This window comes from Monodon monoceros, unplaced genomic scaffold (assembly GCF_005190385.1).
Source record: "Monodon monoceros isolate NGI ecotype Baffin Bay Population unplaced genomic scaffold, NGI_Narwhal_1 Super_Scaffold_13, whole genome shotgun sequence".
Lineage (NCBI taxonomy): Eukaryota > Metazoa > Chordata > Mammalia > Artiodactyla > Monodontidae > Monodon > Monodon monoceros.
The window spans coordinates 60,674,309-60,696,974 of record NW_021703769.1 but is presented as its reverse complement, the minus strand read 5'-3'; the positions used below and the strand labels follow the sequence as shown (position 1 = coordinate 60,696,974).

General features: G+C 44.9%; 1 protein-coding gene and 1 pseudogene across 2 annotated transcripts in view; both read right to left on the bottom strand.

Annotated features, from left to right (window-relative positions):
- Nucleotides 1–21,115, bottom strand: part of BFAR (bifunctional apoptosis regulator) — a 28,390-nt gene extending 7,275 nt beyond the window's left edge. The window contains exons 1-5 of one of the 2 annotated variants that reach the window (XM_029221850.1): nt 20,840–21,115; nt 8,111–8,447; nt 6,558–6,762; nt 5,685–5,854; nt 3,691–3,835 (exon numbers count right to left, since the gene is read on the bottom strand). In XM_029221850.1, the coding sequence (XP_029077683.1) occupies nt 3,691–3,835; nt 5,685–5,854; nt 6,558–6,762; nt 8,111–8,373 (783 nt within the window). In that variant the 5' untranslated portion in view covers nt 8,374–8,447; nt 20,840–21,115. Of the gene's footprint in view, nt 1–3,690; nt 3,836–5,684; nt 5,855–6,557; nt 6,763–8,110; nt 8,448–16,866; nt 16,886–20,839 lie in introns of those variants that run through there. The other variant, XM_029221851.1, reaches the window with a different exon arrangement.
- Nucleotides 11,450–12,449, bottom strand: LOC114894806 (annotated as a pseudogene).
- Nucleotides 21,116–22,666: the final 1,551 nt, after the last annotated feature.

Here is a 22,666-nt window from a genome sequence, read left to right as displayed (position 1 = left end):
TAATTTGAAAAGATGCAGGCACCCCAATGTTCATAAGAGCATTATTTGCAATTGCTAAGATATGGAAGCAACCTAAGTATCCATCAACAGATGAATGGGTAAAGATGCTGTGGCATATAAATACACACACACACACACACACACACACACACACAACGGAATACTACCCTTCCATAAAAAGAATGAAACTTTACCATTTTGCAACAACATGGATGGACCTGGGGGTATTATGCTTAGTGAAATAAGTCAGACATAGAAAAATAAGTAGGTATATTTTGACTTATATGTGGAATCTAAAAAATAAAACAAACAAATGCCTATAACAAAACAGAAACCAACTCACAGATATAGAGAACCAACTAGTGGTTACCAGTAGGGAGAGGGAAGGTGCGAGGGGCAAGACAGGGGTAGGGGATTAAGAGGTACAAACTACTATATATAAAATAAGCTATAAGAATATACTGTTTAGCACAGGGAATATAGCAAATATTTTTATAATAACTTTAAGTGGGGTATGATCTATAAAAATATTGAATCACTATGTTGTACACCTGAAACTAATATAATATTGAAAACCAACTTTACCTCAATTAAAAAAAAAAAAAAAAAGACATGACAACCAAATGTGGACCTTGTTGGGACCCTGGGTGGAACAAATCAACTGAAAAAAAAAATGTAGGGTATTTGAATACTGACAAATTATTTGATAATATCAGAGAATTATTCATGCTGGGGGGGTATATTGTGGTATTTTAGTTTTGTTTTTCAAGAAGTCTTTACTTTTTAGGGCCTCTCCTGGTGGTCCAGTGGTTAAGAAAACACCTTCCAATGCAGGGGACACGGGTTTGATCCCTGGTTGGGGAACTAAGATCCCACATGCCACAGGGCAACTAAGCCTGCGTGCCACAACTACTGAGCCTGCATGCACCCTGTGGAACCTGTGCGCTGGAACTAGAGAGAAGCCTGAGTGCCGCAACGAAGGTCCCGCATGCCGCAACTAAGACCTGACGCAGCCACGTAAATTTAAAAAAAAAAGTCTTTACTTTTTAGAGATTCAATAAAATATTTACTTATGAAATATATGCTATCTCAGATTCAAAATAATCAGGGGTAGCAGGAGTAGGTATTACTGAAATAAACACAGCCATGAGTTGCTGTCGTATGGGTTGATGGAAGTTTTGTACTATTATCCTGCTTTTGGGTATATTTGAAATTTTCCATAGTAAAAGTTTTTTGAAAAATCTAACTTCTAAAAATTATCTCTATATTGTAACTTAGGTGAGACATAGAAATATGGAAGTAGTTCTTCATTTTAAAGCAATGTTTCCCAACCTTTTTTTTATTATTACCCCTTAAGGAGCCTTTTAAAGACATTTTTTTCATAAGCCCTCCCCTGCCCCATGAAACGTTAATACCACAGATATACCATGTATCTGTTTATGTCCTGTGGTCTTTGGAGGGCCACAAGTCACTGCAATACTTAACACTTTTCACCCCTCAAGAACCAATGGCTTTGGGGGCGATGCTGCTCCTATTGGGTGTGCAGGCTCTAAAGGAACACAGGTCCCGAAGGCCCCCAGCCACATCTTGGTTAGTACGAGACAAAGGGAGATGACCGGGTTACATGTTTGTAGGTCTGGGATCAGCTGGACCAAAATATCCCAACTCTGGGGCTACCTTCTATCAGAGAAGGAGGATAAACCAACCTCCCAGTTAGGTGGTTACGATGACAGCACTGCTGTGGGGAGCTGTCCCTCTCAGGTCTGACAAGAACAGTGACACTCAGGGGCAGCCGCACCAAGGAGTCTTACCACACAGCCTGCAGGCTGAACATCAAGCGGCCACCCTTGGGGAGGGGCTGAAGCGCAGATCTGAAGGAGCAGACTGATGATAAGATTCTGCCTGCTCTTTACAGTGGGACCAGAATACCATCCCCATTCACTCTGGTGAATATTAAGTTCACTTTGACAGATTCTAAATAGAGGCTCATTGCTGGATACAGGACCCAGAAAGGTTCTGTCAGATATTAAAACCCACCATAGGTCTAACATTGGCTACAAGAAGTCCAGAATTTGACTGCATTAACAAAACTAATAATTTATGATAAAAGAGAAGTAGGGATTTTTTTTTTAAACTGACAAACAACACAGAAAACAACAAATCATCTATCTTAGGACCCTATCCCCATTCTTCAAAAATTCTGAAACTAGTGTTTTTTCCGCTTTGAAGCAATACATGCACAAAATAAACACAATTTTTTCAAACAGCACAGAATTGTATTAAATGACAAATACAATTCACCCTTCCACTCAAGTCTCAATCCCTAGATGAAAACATTGTTAACAGTCTGTGTATCCTTCCAGAGATTTTCTATGACACATACAAATGTGTAGCTTTTCTAATGTGCTTTTCTTTATTTTCAGTTAACAACTTGGGTATCATTTCTTGTTAGCGCACCCAGGGTCACCTCGTTCCTTTGTAATGGCTACATGTATGGGTGAGCTGTATTTATTTAACCCGTTCCTAACAATGGGTGCTGAGGTTGTTTCCCACGTGCTATTACCAATGACACTGTGGTCAACATCTTGTTTAATAATTTCTGTGACTCAAACATTCAATTCTCACTGTGACTCTCTGAGGTCATTGGCTGAGGAGGAAACGGGACCAGGAGGCCCAGGGACTTGCTGGCGTTCCCACAGTCAGTGTGCCCTGGAGGAGCCTGGCGAGGAGCCCGCGAGTCAGGCTGCCGAGCCCTCTCTTGATCACAGCGCTTTGCTGTCTGTGCTCTAAATGCAAAGAAGTGAAATTGTAGACCAAAGAGTAGGGGCGGTTTAAACTTTAATAGTTATTGACAAACTGCTCTCCAAAGAGACTGTGCCAATTTAGGATCCGCACACGAGTGCCTCTTTCCTCACGTTATGAAAGTTCTTATCCTTGATAATGTCACAGGTGAGAATGACGCCAGCGGGTTGTCTCATTTGTACCATAATTATCAGTGAGCATTTTTCCCCCATAAACTTATTGGTTATTTGTATTTATTTTTCTCCATGATGTCTTTTTTAGGGTATAGGTATCTGTACTCCAGACACTCTATGACTAATAAAAAATAGAGTATTCGTTTTACACTACAGTATTCGCTAAATTCTCTCTGTGAAGGAGAACCAGGTACAGTCACACTGAAGAACAATTTATCAGCTTCTGGTAAAGCTGAAGATGTGCGTTACTTGTGACCCAGTAATCCTATTCCTCAGTGTATAGCGCAAAGAAAGTCTTACACATGAGCACACGAACTTTCCAAGAATGTCCACAGCAGCCCTGTTTCTCATAGCAAAAATGGAAATAATCTCAGTGGCCATCAATGGGAGAATGTATAAATGGTCATGCACTTGTGCAGTGGAATATGGCACAAGAGAAAAAGAGAGCCAGAGACAAAAGCTACTTGCAGAAGGATAATAAGCTCAGTTCATGCCTTTTATGTTAAGGTTAAAAACTTAGAACATTGTTCCTAGAGCTGTGGATATATACCCATAACACAAGTAGAAAAACAGGCCCAGGAAGGATACACAGGCATAGGGAAAGTGGGGATGCAGGGGGCTTCGGTTTTGTCTGATGTATTCATGAGCAGTGGGCAGGCAGATAACTGATATCTGGTGCTCAATACTTATTTTCCATTGAAAAAATAGAGTTCACCTTGTATTCCCAGAGGTTTTGCGGGGGCTTCACACCCAGTGCTTTGACTCGCTCCAGTTCCATGAGGATGGCTCTTCGGTGGCTGCTGTTTTCTATGGTATATGGTGCCCTGGAAAATTCTTCCTCTGTCAAAGTTAAAAGCAACCTAGGGTGTGGGCAAGGAGATAGGAGGAGATGTCTTTTGAGATTACATCCTGGAAGCAAACTTTCCACAGTCGAAGTTCCACCTTATCAACACAGATAAACACTTTAGGCTTGAGGTAAGACACCTAACATATGAAATAAGATTAATAACAGCAAACAACTGAAAGCTTACTATTTGCCAGTCCCTCTATTTTTTAAAGTGTGTGTGTATAGAAAAAAAAAATTGGGAAGAAATCCAATAAAACATTATGACATTAAGAGTAGTTGTCTGGGGACTTGCCTGCTGGTGCAGTGGTTAAGAATCCGCCTGCCAGTGCAGGGGCCACGGGTGGGATCCCTGGTCCGGGAAGATCCCACATGCTGCGGAGCAACTAAGCCCGTGCTCCACAACTACTGAAGCTCGTGCACCTAGAGCCCATGCTCTGCAACGTGGATTCACCTCCACAGTGATTCCTTGTTAAAAGTGCCCTGTAAAGGTTTATTCCCTTTCACTCAACAATTCCAGTTTTGGAATCTCTCCTCTGGAAGGAAGACAGTTACGGAAAGACATATTGTATTAAGTGGGTAGAGAAGGTTTTTAACTACAATTCAGGGCGAGGGTGGGGAGGTGGTACAACTTCTTACAAAAACCAGACAAAGTGGGAGTATTTTGCTTCCTCAATAGAGAGTCAAGTGTTAAAAGCTCAGTTCAGGGGGAAAAAATGGACCAGGGTAGGAGGTGGGGCAGTCAGGCAGCCTAGCAGTGAGTGGACTACATGTCTGACTCAAATGGGTTAGAGAGCAGCTGCCTGGTGGTCTAAGTAACACCCCTACGTGTTCCCCCTTCAAGGAAGGGAGGGACCCCAGTAAAGATGGACAGGGCTCCAGAAGGGGCAGGGGGATTTGCTAATGGGCAGAAGCAGGCTGACGCATAGCTCAGCGATGAGTGAGCTCCTCAAACTAATAGGTTCCTCAGAGCATTTGCACAATGTAGTCTGGTACCGTCTGGAGCAGAAAAAAGGGAAACACCACATATGTGTGCTGGTAGAGATTGATTAATAGACTCTAGCCTATACACATACATATAAACACAGGTTTGCTTAGTACAATCGTATTTCCAGTTTAAATAAATAAATAACACGTTATTTAACACATCTATATGTATGCCTGTATAAACATTGAAAAAAATCTGGACAGGTGTCCAGCAAGATGATAATAGTGGTTTTCTCTGAAGAGCAGGATTATGAAGGCATTTCATTTCTAATGTCCTACAATTCTACTTTATTATTTTAAAATAAATAAATATATGTTACTTTCATAATCAGGAAGCAACAATTAAAATGTCAGTCGATGACATAAAATGGTTCAGCTGCTTTAGAAAACAGTTCAATGGTTCCCCAAAAGGTAAACACAGAGTTACCTTATGACCCAGCATTTCCACTCTAAGACAGTACTGAATATTGAAAATATACGTCCACACAAAAACCTTTATATACAAATGGTCGCAACAGCACTGTTCCTAACAGCCCCAAAATGGAATCAATCCAAATGTCCATCAACTGAAGAATGGATGAATGAAGAATGGAAATACTCTGAACAGGCAAATCCAGGAGACAGAAAGTAGAATGGTGGTTCCCGGGGGCTGCGGGAGGGGAAAATGAGGATTGACTGCCTTTAGCAGGAGCTCTCTTTTTGGGGATGATTGAAATGTTCTAAAACCAGACTGTGGCGATGGCTGCACATATCTGTGAATATATTAAAAGCCACTGATTATATTCTTTAAATGGGTGACTTTTGGGGTTACGTGGATGGCGTCTCAATAAAACTGTTTAAAAAATGTCAGTGACGTATCAGAAGATTTTGCTCCTCACCTTCCATTTACTCTTTCAGATAAAAACCTGTCTCTGTAGAGAGAGGCCCAAGGGCCCAGCTGCTCCAGCCAGAGGACAACTTCTTCTGCTGTCCATGTGGCCACAGCCTTGTGCACCAGGAGGTCGTGCTCAGATTCCCTGCTGCTCCAGTGATACACCAGCAGGACCACCTGGGGAAAAGTGACATGGCTCTTATTCCACAGCAGGATCAGAGACGCCAGTTTCTAAATATGTGAGCGTGGGACCGGGAAGGAAAAAGCTGAGCTGGAAGGGGATGATGCCAAGTCCATAGATATGGAAGCCGGCAACACCACTGCCACTGAGATCTGGGGAGCGCGACCCTTGGTGGGCTCATCTCTGCTGAGTCTCGGGTCGTCAGGGAACAGAGACAGGAAAAGGACTCACTGCAGGGCACCAGGGAGCACTGCACCCTTTTCCCCATCAATTTGGCCAGTGTAACGGACTCGCATGCCTTTTCTATTGGAAAATGTGTAATAGTTAGATTTTTGTAGCATGGATAGGTCTTAAAAAGAAAATAGTCTCTACACTGGAAGTTAGTGAAGGGCTGTGCTCAAGACATGGCCTTGAGTTCCAGCTTTAACACCTTTCTGCACCGGTTTGCTCCTCTATACAGCAGGAATAATAACAGTGCCTATTGCATAGGTTGTGAAGAGGATGAAATGGGACAAAGCTAACATTTACTGGGCTCTGAATATTACGTTGCATATACTTGCATAGGCAACATCCCCAGGTTTCAATGTACGTAGTGAATTACCACATTCGGTCACATCATTAATCATTTAGGGGTATTTCAACAGAACTGACTTCACGGGAAACTGTGGGAGGGAGGGGGACAGAGAGACATAAACTTACTGCCACACCAGTTAAAGCTGTGAGCACTCCGGAAAAGAATCCCCCTCCCCTCTGCTGATTCACTCGGCCCGTGTTGGAAGCTGAAAGAATCTTATCATTCCCATACTTCTGAAAGGCTGCAAGACTCTGGACTACATCATTATTCTGCTGAATGTCTTCAGATCGCATTCTAATTGCATCAGGAAATAATTTTTCAATGGCATCCCTATGGAGAACAGAAAAAAAAAAAATCACAAGACAGTTGTTTGACTAAGTATACTTATAACGTTTAGAGGCCAAAATAAAACTACTATCAACATTTAATAATATATAAGGATTCTAGAAGAATGGACAAGAAGATTGGTTATGGCCCTGTTGGTAGCAGCAACAAATCAGAAACACCTATATGTCCACTGTTAGGGCAACAGCTAAATAAAACATAGCATATTCATACAGTGGAAACATACATAGTTTTAAAAATGAATTTACTGGATATCACTGTGTATCAAGATGAATACATTTATCCACATTGTTGAATGAAACAGTAAACTGCAGACACACAGTACACCACTGATGTGAAGAAATATTTGCATTTCCTATTGGCACATAAATGTATGAAAGTATTTTTAAAAATCTGAAAGATGACAGCTAAGTCATAACTGAAATTATTCTGAGAAAAAGGAAGGAAGAATTGTAAGATGGGGGAGGAGGGGTTGAAGGGGTCTTTATCAACAATGTTCTGATGTTTTTAAAAGAATGTAAATGACTATATATGTACTGCTTATGTTATTAAAAATTAACTCAGAAAAAAGGTGCAGTTCAGTAGTGAGAGTGAGACCAACCCTCAGGTCATACTGTAGGCTCTTCATTTTCGATTATACACAATCAGAGAACCCTTCTTCAATTTAAGGTTAACCCGCAGGTAAACCAAGGCTGAAAGGTCAGAGCAAAGTGGTGTAAATACATCTCCTGTGAAAAAGAGAATGCTGGGTTAATGTTTTCATGGAACTTCCTGGTACTCTGTTGATAACAAGAAGGCAAGAGAAAAGGATTTTAGCCTCAAAGACCTCACAGGGACATGATGAACATTATGAATGGAAGCAGAAATAAACCTGCTATCTGAAGGTCTTAACAACTGTTGTGTGATGCCATGCATGAGAAACTCTATTAATGGGATAAATGCAACAGAGTTTAGTCAAAGATTATGAAAACCAGCATCAAACCAGTTTTCGAGAATCATACAGTTAGACCATCTTCTCTGTGAGACCTAGGGTGTTCTCAGTGAATACACATCAATAAGAAGTATTATGTACAAAGGGTTACAGACAATGGTCTGATAACCAGCGTTTCTTTCTTTCCCTCATTTATAAAAAACAAACAAATCACGGTCACCTGTGAGGAAGGGAGTCGGGACTTCCAGGTCCCTGAGCTCCCTGACTCACATGCCAGCAGATCCAGAATGACCCCTGAGGCAGTGGGCTCCACCTCTCCGGCCTTTCCAGATGTGGCTGCTCCCAGTAAGAGAAACCACACTGTACAGGCCCAATGAGCTACCCACGTGGGCTGAGCATTACCTGAGGAGAATATTGACTTTGGGGAAACCTTCCCATTTTTCTCTGCATTCTGGACACTCTGTTTTCTTCGAAGAGGCCCACCACAGAGCTAGGCAGTGCCGGCAGAAGCTGTGCCCACAGTTCAAGGTGGTTGGGTTAACCAGGATGTCATAACAGCAGTGGCAGGAAAATTCCCTAACAGAAATCCGAGGGCTGCTGCTCTGGAGAGGGTCCTCTTCCTCAAGGCTTGTCATGTTCAGATCATTCTGCGGAGACTCTTCCATCTCTTAGCAAATTCTGGGATCCACAGACATAGAAAATTCCAGACTCAGAAAACTGCTGCAAAGCATCGTGAAATCTAGAAAAAAAGAGACAATAACAGAAATAGGAAAGATAATATAGTAGGTGTTTGAGATTACAGTCATTCTATTGATATTAAAGCTCTGATTTTTAAATGTGACAAATTTGGTTTCTAAAAATTTACATTCCATAAACCACATAAACATCACTAAATTTTTCTGACCTATTGTCATAGTTTCAAAAATTAGGTAAAGGGCTTCCCTGGTGGCACAGTGGTTGAGAGTCTGCCTGCCAATGCAGGGGACGCGGGTTCGTGCCCCGGACCGGGAAGATCCCACGTGCCGTGCAGCGGCTGGGCCCGTGGGCCATGGCTGCTGAGCCTGCGCATCCGGAGCCTGTGCTCCGCAACGGGAGAGGCCACAACAGTGAGAGGCCTGCGTACCGCAAAAAAAAAAAAAAAAAAAAATTAGGTAAAGCAAAATAGTATAGTGGAAAGTTCAATGGACCTGGATGGGGGAGGCTGGAGAATTCTAGATCCTTCCATTCTGCTAACTTCCTTTGAACATGTAATTTCTCTGGCCTCAGTTTTCTCAATGAAATTTCTAAAGTCCTTTCAACGTACATAATTTTAAATAAGCCAGCTTCTTGGCCCATGAAAATGTCTGGAGTCGGCAACAACAGATGTACTTCATATAAAAAAGTTTATCCAAACAAATCTGCCTTCCCCTTAGGTAATTAACTCTTTTGACACCTGATTTCAGAGGCTTCCACAGGAACAGCACCTAGAAGACAGTGAGGCCTGGTTCTCTGAGGTGCCCTGTGCCAGGTCCACTTGCCTGGGGCTTAATATCCAACCCCCCCCCACACACCCCAAATCAACCGAAACATGCACATCCTGCCTTCTGGATCCCACCAGTTTGGTGCCACAGAAACACACTAATGTCACTAATATGCAAATGGCTAAGGACCATTCTCTTCCTTATCTGGGTCTTAAGGGAGTTTTTTATTGAGAAGCAGTATGATGGTGCCATGGAGTTAGAAGCTCAACTCTCCATCTCCGGGATGGTGCCTAAGTTACCTGGGCTCTCAGCCTTGTTTCCTCAGCTGTGGAATGGTGCTTACAGTACACAAACCTTCAAAGCTTCTTGTGAGAGTTAGAGATAGTGAACTAGGGTGGTGGATGGTGTAAACAGGGGCTAAAGAAATGATTATTCAGATTGTTACTGGAATTAGCATGGCGTAGGCACTGGTGGGGAAGAGTTTCTCAATCTCACTGTTGTTACAGGCAAGAAGGTAAATTGCTCTCGATCACCCACACTGGTCACGCAGAGAAGGGCTCTTTGCAGGCAGTGGTTAAGAACACAGGTCCCAGGGCTGGGCTGCCTGCTTTCTTACCCCAGCTCTGCCATTTACTAGCTTTGCGCTCTGGATTTCTTTGAGTCTCAGGTTTCTCATATATAAATAGGGATGGTAATAGTATTTACCCCATTGGGAGGTTTTGAGAGTTAAGTAAGAGAATGCAAGTAAAGTGTCTGGCATACGGTAAGTAGACCATAAATGGTAGTAATTTCCCTGATTTTCAGGGAATTTTATCACCTTTTACAGGGCACAAATTTTATATAGAGCATGATAACACTATATTTTAAACAAGCAAATCTATAAACAAAGACTAGAAGAAAATACAATGAAGTATTAGTAGTTGGTTGGGTGGGGGAGGATCGTGATTTTCTTGGTTTTGGTTTTCTGTATTCACCAAGCTGTTCTTAATGAAAATGATGTTATGATAACTGCAAAAATATAGAGAAAATTATAAAAAGCAATCATATTTGCTCATTATTTGTATGTTTAGGAACATTTAAACATTTTCTAACTGCTTTCCTTTGGGCAGCCTCTTCAAATTACTAAGGAAGTAGGAGATCTTATATGTATAGGTTTTTAGAAAAAGGAATCATCATTTTGATAAAGTAGTTCCTTTATTTGGCTACTATGGATTAAACAACTACCATGTGGACAGTATTATCCCAGGAAATAATAATTGGACCATTGCTAGCTATTGACCATCTCTGGGGAGCTGGGCACTGGCAGGCACTTTACGTACATTCATGAACACATCTTGATTCAGTGTTGGCCTCCTGCTCAGAGTCTCAGGAGACCAGAAATTGGTCACCCCAAAGCAGTGCCCCTCAAGCAGACCATTTCACAGGGAAACCATTAGGGAGTAAGCTGGGCTGGGCCACAGGCTGCAGGGCAGACAAGAGGCCGAGAGCACTGTCTCCAGGCCCAACCAGTTCTCCTCTGCCCCCTCAATGTTGCCTACCAGGTGACCCCCAAGGACACACCCTCCAGCTGACCCTGCAGGATCTTGCCCCCAGGCCACAGGCAAGGCCTGGATGGAGGCCAGATGTTCCTTGGCCTGGTGCCAGGCCTCCCAGAGGGCTGACACTGTGGCCGCAGCTCGCTTGTCCACCAGCCTGCCTGGCCCCGATAGTGTCCTCGGGTGAGGAGTGGGCCTGCCCTCGGCAGAGGCGTGACCACCACTACCCACCCACAGACGGGCTGACACAGGGACAGGAGGCTGCAAAAGGATCCGGTTTATTCTGCTTTGGAAGGGTGGTCCTGAGAGTGGCAGGTGCCACCCTGTCCGGGGCAGAGGGAGGGCCCAAGGGCTGGTTAAGGCCAGTGGTGGGAGACACAGGGGGATAGGCAGCCCCTATAATGCAGTGAGGCCAGGTTGAGGCCCAGACGCAGCTGTGGTAGGCCGGGGCGATGACCCTGCGCCCAGGGTGGAAGGCACCGGGCTGGGACCAGGCCATGGGTACGGGGCCATGACCCAGGCCACATGGGCACCCCAGGAAGTGGGGCACAGGGTCACAGGACACGAAATATGAAACACAGGCACATGAGTAAGCACGTGGACAAGTGGGCACAGATTCACAGGCCAGAGGAACACCCGGTCTCAGCTGGACACATGGACACCATGGTGATGTCATACAGACCACAGGGGACACATGGACTCGATGGCCACAGGGGACAGCCCTGGGCCATGAACTGCGAGGGACAGGGGAAGGGGGCCTTTTGGCATGACTGCACTGGAATCGCGAGAAGGGGGTGCAGGGGGCAGCCCATGTGCAGACCCCGGGGCTCAGTCCGTCTTCCACACTTTGTTAAGCAGCTTCACCACCTCGTCGTAGATGACAAACACGATGGCCACGTCCAGGCACACCCGGCCCAGGTGGGGGACGGTGCCCTTGTAGAACGCCTTGGGGCCCTCGTTCCTCAGGATCTGCAGGCCGCGGTCCCACGTTGTGTGGTACTTGTGCGCCTCCAGGCCCTGCATCCAGGTCTTGATCACGTCCAGAGGAGTGTTACCACAGACACTGGCTGTGCCTGTGATGGCGCCAAACACACCAGTGATCAGAAGGGTTCATAGGGGCTTGTTGGGGTTGTCCCCTTGGTACCAGTTACGCAAGGAGGTCACGACGAAGAAGAGAATGGCCTGGTTGGATCCCTGCTTCAGCACAGTGGCCACGAGGCCCTGGTAAGTCCCTTTCAGCCCTTGTTCCCAAACGATCTCCCTGACCCCGTGGAAGAATCCTCTGTATTTGGGGCTGGGGGAGGTCTGGTCATGGATTAACTTCACCTTGATGGTCTCCATGGGGCACACGACCACCATGGCATCTGCCACACCGGCGCCCAGGCCGCACAGCAGCCCGCGTGTGCTGTCTAGCCGTCCCTGGGTGTCCCGCATGTGGTTGCTGAGAAACTTGAACACCCCGAACCGGACGGCCGCCTTTGGGATGGAGCCGTAGAGCAGGGAGATGAGGCCGCGGTACAGGCCTGGTACGCCATGGTTGTGGACCATCCGCCGCACACAGTCCCCGATGCCCTCGTAGCGCGGCGGGTGCAAGCGTTCGTCCAGCTGCAGCTGCGTCTTCACGTGCCCGGTGGGGAAGGTGATGCAGATTTCCGTGTCGCCTGCCAGGATCGCCTTCCCCGGGTGTGTGAGGGTGGCCTTTCTGGGCGCGGGCGCCCCTGCCGCCAGAGTGCGGGGCGCGGCCATGGTGGGCGGGGTGGGGGGCCCAGCGGCGGCCTCTCTTCTGACAGGGGTTAGAAGAGATGGGCTTGAATTGGGCGCTGTTCTTGGTGTTTCCTGGGGAGCAGTGAGTGATATACCTGGAGATACAGGTCTGATACAGGGTCTTGCATGACTGGTTAATGAGAGGTGGGCAGATGGGAGCACATAAAGGTTTCGGAGGCATTGAGATCAGCAAAGCTGTCCTTGAGGATGATAAATCTCATCAGGAAGGCGGGCTGAGCTGGGACAAGGTAGAAGTGAGGTGCTGTCACTTCTGAGACTAAGGTGGCAAACATGAAAATGCAAAGAAAGGGATCAATCTATCCAAGAGATGTTACAAAAATCCTTTATGGGCTTTGGTGATTAGAGAGCAGAATGATCAAAGATGTTGTCTAGGTTCTAGAACTGGGGAAGAAGAACAGTTCTGCTGATAGAAATGAGTCACTGTAAACAAACGGAGCCCAGCTTTAAGAGAAGTAAGTTGAATTTCGGAAGAGTCGAGTTTGCAGTGATGACCAGATCTCCAGGTAGAACAGTCTAGTGAGCAGGTGGAGATCTGAAACTGGAGCTGGGAGTTAAGGGGGAGGCCAAGTGTATGGATCTCGGAGTCATTTGAAATGACAACATACATGGAAATTAATTTCTCACAAATTAACCTTTTAAAACTAGAATGCACTAATAATTCTTAGTTTACCAGATCTGAAAGTTTATTTCTCATGAGAGAAAACAAATCACACACAGACATCAGAAGTGTATTTTATAAGTCATGTTTTGGGACTTCCCTGGTGGTCCAGTGGTTAAGAATCGCCTTTCAATGCAGGGGACGCAGGTTCGATCCCTGGTTGGGGAACTAAGATCCCACCTGCCGTGGAGCAACTAAGCCTGCGAGCTGCAACTACTGAGCCCGTGAACTCTAGGGCCCGCGTGCCAAAACTAGAGAGAAGCCTGCGTGCCGCAACGAAAGACCCTGCATGCCACATAAATAAATAAATACTTTAAAAAAAATGCAGAGGGAACAAAACATTAAGGATCTCTTTTTTTAAAAAAAAGTCATGTTTTGAAAAGCTGAGGTGGCCACTAACTCTGTTTTTTAATTGTCTTTGACAATCTAGAAACTGCATGGACTTTGATTACTTCTTAGGAATCTTGCTCGTTTCATTTTACCCTAAATTCAAAAACTGGAAGTTAACAGAGAAAGAATGCACCGCTTAACTGAATTCAGCTGATCTCTTCTGCTACTTCTGTCTGTAAGTATTTGGGTTCTTTCCATTAAAGAAAGCAGTACTTTTAGAGGACGAAAGTGCCTCTTAACGTGATAAAAAACTAGCTCAGATACTAGAGTTCCAAGTTGTGGCCTTCTGACTTGGATAAACACACCCTCCTGCACTGGCAATGGTTAAAGGCTTCTTTGAGGAGAAGGCCCAATGTTCCTTTGAGGATGTTTATAACTGTTCTCTACAAACTTGGCACACACACCAGCAGGTTGGAGCTGGTTCGCTGGCTGAGTTCCTTCACAAGGAAGCACGTGTTAGAATACGCCCGCAGCCTACTGCTCTTTCCACCTCGTCGCAAAGCCTCAGAGAAGACTTGGGGGACGTGGTTAGGACAGGGGCGAGAAGAATCATTCCATTCCCACTCCCAGTGCCCTGTTCACATGGAGACACTTTGGTTTGTGCTTAAACATCACATGAGGGCTTCCCTGGTGGCGCAGTAGTTAAGAATCTGCCTGACAATGCAGGGGACACAGGTTCAATCCCTGGTCCAGAAAGATCTCACATGGCCGCGGAGCAACTAAGCTCGTGCGCCACAATTACTGAGCCTGTACTCTAGAGCCCGCAAGCCACAACTACTGAGCCCGCGTGCCTAGAGCTCGTGCTCCGCAACAAGAGAAGCCACCGCAATGAGAAGCCCGTGCACCGCAACGAAGAGTAGTCCCCACTCGCTGCAACTAGAGAAAGCCCACACACAGAAACAAAGACCCAATGCAGCCCAAATATAAATAAATAAATTTAAAAATAAAATAAAATGATGGCTGGGACACCACATAATTGAAGGGCACAGCGAGACCACTGGACTGAGTCACTCTGAAGAGCTGCAGTTTCTGAAAGTTGAAGTTGTGTCTTCAACTGATGTCTGGATTGGCACTTCAGGGTGTCAGGGCACACTCTGAAATCACTTGCCAAGCTTGTGTTTGTGCACACGAGTGTTTTCCTGAAGGAAATCTATAGTTTTTATCTGATCTCAAAGGGGACCAAGACCCAAATTAGGTTAAGAATCATTGTTTATCCAGTGGGATAAGGGCTTTCTTAAAGTACCCACTGCCCTGGCTTCCTAGAGTGCCTATGAGCCCAGGTGAGACTTTTCACAGTGTGGCTGCATTACTGTCAAGAGCTGCCATCCTCCGCGACCTGTCAGTCTCAACAGTGGTAGCCACTGCTCGGTGGCGACATCTCGTCTTTTTCTTCATGTGGTGCTTCTCTTTCTCCCCCTCCCCCTTGCTCTCTCTTTCTTTCCTCCCCTTCCTTCTTTTCTATTGAATTTGGTGCCAGCATTTAAAAAAATCTCATTTCACATAAAAACCCAGATTCCTGGCTGCTTCTGAAAATCAGAAGATCTGGCAACACTGGGCTCTCCTTTTGTGTGACAAGAATCAGCTGAAGCTGAGTATCTGAGCAGCTGCCCACTTCACACAGGGCCAGCTGGCTCCAGTTTGCTGCAGTCCTCACCCAGCTGGTTTCCTCATTTCTACTAGCTGCCTGACCCCTGTGGATATCTGTGTTTTCACAACCTGTTCCATAAGGTAATGCCTTCAGGGTCTACCGATGAGTGTTTGACATTTCTAGGTTAACTGACCTTAGGTTAGAAAGCTTCTGGAGTTCTATCAGCTTACTTATTGCTGAGAAAGTGATTGCTTATGAGGTTTCCCACACAATTTTCTACATTACCGCTTCTATTCTGCTTTAGCGTCAGAGGCTCAGTAGATTGTGTGTGTGAAAGGCTGTGGATGAACCTGAGGGCAGGGGCCAAGTCTAAAAATTCTAAGTCAGCTTTATTCTCATCATATTCTCACAGACCTAGCTCAAAATGAGTGAGAGTCCGGGGGTTTCCTATTTATCAAATATTTCAGTAGAGGCTTTTAAAACACTTATTTTAATTTTTTGGACGTATTACTTACTTCCTGGTTCTGAGAGACAGTGTAATGCATCTCACTTTTAAAATCAGAAGACAGGTTCTGATTCCCAGCTTCACTACAAGCTGTGAGATCACAGGCAAGTTATTCATTCTCTCCAAGGCTCACATCAGCATATATAAGCAATGGGGTTACTGCTCCTGATCTCACAGGACTGTCCTGAGCATTAAGAGCACAGCACACAGGAAGTGCTCGATAAACGTGGTCCCTTCTTCCACAGCATGTTCCAGTGGGTGACATTTCCCAATCCATACAAGTAAGGAATCCCTAAGTGGGTGGTTCTCATGCCCATGCCACATAACCAACAACTTCCTCTACCATATAACATTTATTTATTTATTTACTGAAATGACCATTTGCTTTTATTGCAAGAGACATGGACACTTTTATTTTTTTGGCTGCGCCACACAGCATGTGGGATCTTAGTTCCCCGACCAGGGATTGAACCTGTGCCCCCTGCAGTGGAAGCGTGGAGTCCTCACCACTGGACCGCCAGGGAATTCCTGACGATGTAACTTTTAAAACACCTGGAGAGATATCACTTCCAGAGGAGCACACCATCTCTAAAGTGGCAATGTCAAGAAATGGCATAAAATCTTAGAAAGCATTAACATGTGAAATATGACATGAATATGCACATATGAACAAACTGTACAGCTGACTTTTTCTAGAATGTTCACGGGTTAGGTCTGTTGGCACAACTGATAGGAAACAATTATCACAAGATATCTATCACCATGACCCTATGTATGTTCTCCCAAAGAAATACCTAACTGACATGGTATAGTTATCTGAAAATCCATGGGAAAAAAAAAAAGGGCTGGGACACATATACTGTCCCAATAATTCTATGTAACTGAAGACCCTAGAATGAATTTGGCTATTTTGTCCCTGGAAGGAAAGTTGTTGGTCAAGTGCTTCTCTGTGGATTTATCCAGAGGGTTATTCTCCAGGAGGAGGCAGGGGCACTGCTGTAACCTATTTCATTGTTTAATCACTCAACTCACATTTAAGAAAATTAATATAATAATTTTTATTGAGTTTATCAAAGAAGATTGCATTAATTCTGAGTTTAAGAATTTTTATACCTTAGCTTCTGAAGACTGTTAACTCTTTAGAAAGTGTAATTATCAAGCTGTTTGGTTCAGTGTTATATAATTATGGTTCTACCTCTTCACTCAACAAAACACTGATTGTGACTATAATACATACCTAACGTTTTAGGAATAATCCTTTGAAGAGCTAATTTACTGGGATTGCGGCCTGAAAAATATGATCTCAATCACTTCTTCCCAGAGATGTTCACTGCAAGAATAAAAAGATTTGGGCTTCCCTGGTGGCGCAGTGGTTGAGAGTCTGCCTGCCGATGCAGGGGACACAGGTTCATGCCCCGGTCCGGGAAGATCCCACATGCTGAGGAGAGGCTAGGCCCGTGAGCCATGGCCGCTGAGCCTGCGCGTCCGGAGCCTGTGCTCCGCAACGGGAGAGGCCACAACAGTGAGAGGCCTGCATACCGCAAAAAAAAAAAAAAAAGAATGAAAAGATTTTGGCTTTAGATGGGTCTCTAGTTAGGTTATTTCTTCTCATTACATATTACCCAACAACAGAGAATAATTACAATTGCTGATATTTACTGAGCCCTTATGTAATGTGAGAGGCACAACAATCCTATGGCATAATTATTACTATCTCCATTTTACTGATGAGAAAATGGAGACCTAATTAGTATAGGACAGAGCCAGGTTTTGTTTGTTTTTTTAAACAACAACAACACAATTTTTTCTTTTCTTTTTTTTTGGCCATGCTGCGCAGCATGCGGGATCCCCAACCAGGGATCGGACCCATGACCCCTGCAGTGGAAGCGTGGGGTCTTAACCCCTGGACCACCAGGAAATTCAGAGCCACATTTTAAATGATGGTCTGACATAAAGCCTGTCCTCGTAACACTATGTTGGTCTAGGCCACATCATAGAGGGGCCACTGCGAAGCTGAGAAATCCAAACTAGAATCTGACATCACTGCATTTTGGAACATGTGAACTCCAGCTTGTGGCTGTTAGGGTGAGCATGCTGTTCCTCATATGAGATAAATAAGCAGAAATATTCATAAGAGAAATAGGGGTGAGGGTGCTTGGGTGAATCCCAATTTCTGGCACCCTCCCCAGTCCACCCTGGGGACACCACTATAAACACTAGCAGAATGCTACAGACATTATCAAATGTCCAAAGAGGGACCACCCATTTCTAGTGATTATGAGATAAAAAGAAATGTGTCCAAATCTAAGCAAGGCAAAGGTCAGAAACAGCAAATAAAACAGAACATGGTATGTACTTCTTGGAGGTGGCGGAAACTGGCTTTCATTAACATAAGAGAAGCATTTCCAGGCTCTTCCTGCATAAAACTTTGTGTTTTTCCAACTCCAAATAGACAGATTTTCTTTCTAGACAGGGTCAGAAATCACTAGGGCAAAGGCAGCTAGCGAGCTCACTGGACACTGAGCTGCCTGCAATTTGAGACCCTGTGATTTACTGCCTGTGAGTGGTGGTGGGCAAGATAAGTGCACACAGGGAAGTGTGTCCTGGTCTCTCCTCTTTCGTGTCTGCTCTGTGACATATATTCAACAACCTATCTTGTATGTAACACTGGAGATGCCTAATGACTCAGAAAGTGATCAAAAACTACTGGTAGTTACCAGTAACCCATACCTTAGCTATCTGTTTTTAAACTATTCCGTTACGATTCACACATTCTAAACTAACGAATCCTTTTCAGGACTTGCACACTGATGGTTGAGTAGTCTTTGCCTCTCTGACCAAATTCTGAGCTCCTGAAGGTCAGGAACCAAGCCAGAGAATTCTACCATTGTACCTGAGAGCTACTGGCACAAAGCTGAGTTCTAGATATTTGTAGCTGGAAATCAAATCCACAAATCTTTGACTTCTTTCACAGAAGTTTCTTAGAACTTCGGTCAGAATCACATGGGAAGTTTGGTGAACTCAAAGATATTTGGCAGAGAGGCCCAAGAATGTTCATTTTAAACAAGCCCCTTAGAATATTCTTAGGTACATGGATGTTTGGGAACTAGAGAGCTGTTACATACCAATAAACACTGAGATACCTACGTATATGTGTCACACAAGGTACAGGTGAGATATTAACAAAATCAAGTTTAAATAACACTTCCAATCTCATTTCCTTTTCTCTCTAGTCCCTCCTCTCGCCACTGTCTGAATCATCCTCCTGGAGCAAAATTCTGATCAAGTCCTTCCTTTGCTCAAAACCTTCCCAACTGTAAGACTATAAAACCCATGGTCATAAGCTTGTCATTTAAGAATCTTTATGGCCCCCCTGCAATCAACATAACTTTTAAACTAAGAGCACAAACTCTGGGGCCAGAATGACTGAATTCAAATCCCAAAGCCTGCAATTATTAGTTATGTGACTTCAGGCAAGTCACTTAACCTCTCTGTGCCCCAGATTCTTCATCTGTAAAATGGGGATATGAATAGGACCTGCCTGATAGGGTTGTTGGCAGGATTAAATTAATTAATGCATGCACAGCACTAAGAATAGTGCCTGGCACATAGTAAGTGCAAAATAAGTGTTAGATATTACTATTATCCTGATTACCTCCTACTCTTCACCTACTCACACATTATACTATAGTCCCACCTGTTAATTCCTGCTCCTTGGGCAATTTTTCATATCACCCTGTTCCCTCCATCTGTAACACAGTACCACACCATCTCTGGGTCAAAAGTGTCCAACTGACAAGACCCAATTCAACTGTCACTGGAAAATCTTTAATAACTAACTCCCCTCATAACCCAAATTAATCCTTCCTGCCTCTGTGCACTAGTGTAACTTTTATTTGTGCATGTTTTCTTATCTCCTAGACTATGATTTCCCTGGAGAGGCTGAAACAGTATGGTCTTAAAGGTTAGACAGACCTGGGTTCCAAACCAGATCACATTTATCTGCTCTGAGCCTCCTATTTCCCATTTATAAGTTCAGGATAATAACACCTCCTTTGAAGGAGGCTTAAATGACAAATTCTATCTATAGATATCCAAAAAGTCTGCTGTATGAGTGATTGGTATTACTAATAGAATTATTAATAGTGGTATTTATTTAGTGCCAGCTATGTAGGTAGTACCAGTGCCAAATACTGGAGCTTAAAAAAAAAAAGGTAGAACTGCCCTGGAGAAGCACAATTTTTCCATCAAGTTTATGGAGATATGGGTTTGTATATCCCTAGGCTGGCTTGTTTACAAAATAGCTGTGACAAAAACAAACAAAACAACCCAACCCACACGTGCACTCTACGTCAGCTCTGGGGTGCGTCCAGGGAAGACAGCAAAACTCCTTTCTATTGACGTTTCAGAGAGTGACATCAAGACCACCTACAAAGGACCGACCAACGGGCTTCGGTGGGGAGGACCCAACGGGGACTGTTCAGAGCATGACAGCACCTGGCTCTTCCTCCTCCCCACCAAAGTTGGGGGGCCGCCTTCTGCCCGCCAAAGATCCCCAGCTTGACATGTCCTCTCTTTTGCCTTTTTTTTTTTTTTTAAAGAAAACTCCCTTTTGCATAAGTCCACATTTCTGAGCCGTGAGCTCAGAATCACAAGAGCTGGGACTGCGACTCCGGGATTTCACTTTGCCCTTTCTGTGCGTCCGTTACCCTCTTTTAAAACTAGAGCAATCGTTCAGCTTTGGGGCCGGAACGTGCCCGGCCAGTCAGACCTGAAGCCCAGTCTGGCATCTATCAGAAGCCTGGTCAATTCTGTACGCCCTGTCGTAGGCTGCGACCCGCGCTCCCGGGGGCGGGCGCCCCGTCCTCTCCCTCCAAGGTGTGTGGAAGCGACGTCCCCTCCCTCTCGCCCTAGGGAGATCCTGGAACTACAGGCTCGGACTCTGACCCTGGAGGGGACACAGGTGAGCCAACAGACCGGCCGTTCCGAGGTGGGCTCTCGGGAAGGGATGGAGAAGCTGGCCAAGCGGGAGTCCACTCCCCGAGGCCAGGACCGCGGGTGCTCAGGACCGGGGCCGCTCAGGACCGGGGCCTGGGAGGAGAAAGCCCGTACACCCCTCGGAATCCGTCCTACACATCCGCGGTCCACACCCCGCCCCCAAATCGAGCCCGGGCCGCCCCCTGGCCATCCTCCGCCAAACCGCTGCTTACCGCCGCGCTCATCCCGGGGCCGAACTGGCCATCGACGCCCGCCTGGAACCCAGCGTAAGCAAAGGAAGAGATAACGGCTGCACTTCCGGAAGTAATCTAGGCCTGACTGCGGAGAAGAGTGCCCCCGGCCCGCGACCATAGAGGAGAGGCTGCACTCGTTCCCTAACCCCCTCGACCCCGCGCCCTCCCCGCTGCCTAGAGCGGCCACTCTTGGGCCGGGGAGGTCCGCGCAGGCGTACTACCGCCGGTCCCGCCCCTTACTCTTGGAGGCACGGACCTTGAGCCAGGGCTTTACACCGAGAAGGTGAGGCTGTTGTGTGTATTTGATCCTCCAGAGTGGCTGTTATTATATCTGCAGGAAACAGCTTTGCCCGGAAATTAAAAGTATATTACAAGACCGTACTGTACCCGCCATAATTTTTTTTTTTGCCTTTACATTTTATGCAGAAAATCAGAGAATCATGGCTAGATTTCCATTTGCAGTATTAAGAAGAATCGGAATTAACATGACTTTCTTATCAACACTTTTTTTTTTTTTTTTCCCCAGCGTCTTGGTTCGTTAAGAATTCATGAGGATTACCTGTTTTAAATCACTGGCCTGGAGATTGTTAAATCGATAATTTGGGATGATTTTTTTTTCCTAGCAATCAAATGGGCAAAGAGTAAAAAGATTGGTAATGTTCTGTGCTAGTGCCAGGAGTGTATGACTCATTTTCTGGAGGATAGTCTAGATAGGTATCAGCATATTTTTAAAAAATTGCCATGAAAGATACGTAACAAAATTTACCATTTTAACCATTTTCAAGTGTGCAGTTCAGTGGCACTAACTGTATCCACATTGTTGTGCAGTCATCACCACCATCCAGGACTTTATCATCTTCCCAAACTGAAAGTCCATACCCATTCAACAGTTACCAATAGTTCCTTTCCCAGCCTCTGGTAACCACCATTATACTTTCTGTTCAAGAATTTGACTACTCGGGGCTTCCCTGGTGGCGCAGTGGTTGAGAGTCCGCCTGCCAATGCAGGGGACACGGGTTCGTACCCCGGTCCGGGAAGAACCCACATGCCGTGGAGCGGCTGGGCCCGTGAGCCATGGCCGCTGAGCCTGCGCGTCCGGAGCCTGTGCTTCGCAACGGCAGAGGCCACAACAGTGAGTAGGCCCGTGTGCCGCAGAAAAAAAAAAAAAAAGAAGAATTTGACTACTCTAGGTACCACATATAAGTGGAATCATACAGTGTTTGTCTTGTTGTGACTGGCTTATTTCACTCAGCAAATGTCCTCCAGGTTCATCTACTTTGTACCATGTGTCAGAATTTCCCTCTATTTAAAGGCAGAATAAAATTCCATTGTAGGTATACGTGACATTTTGTTTATCCATTCATCTGATAGATGCTTGGGTTGTTTCCACTTTTTGGCTATTGTGAATTATGGTGCTATGAACATGGGTGTACAAATACCTATTCAAACCTCTCCTTTCAATTATTTTGGGTGTATGCCCAGAAGTGGAATTGCTGCATTATATGATAATACTATTTTTAATTTTTTAAAGAAGGACCATACTGTTTTCCATAGTGACTGTACCATTTTACATTCCCACTAGCAGTGCACAAAGTTCCAGTTTCTTACCTAATAGGTGTGAAATGATATCTCATTGTGGTTTTGATTTGCATTTGTGATGTTGAGCGTCTTTTCATGAGCTTGTTGGCCATTTATATCTTCTCTGGAGAAATGTTTAAGTCCTTTTTAAATTGGATTGTTTGTTTTTGTGTTTTTGAGTGGTAAGAGTTCTTTATATATTATGGATATTTACGCTTTATCAGATAC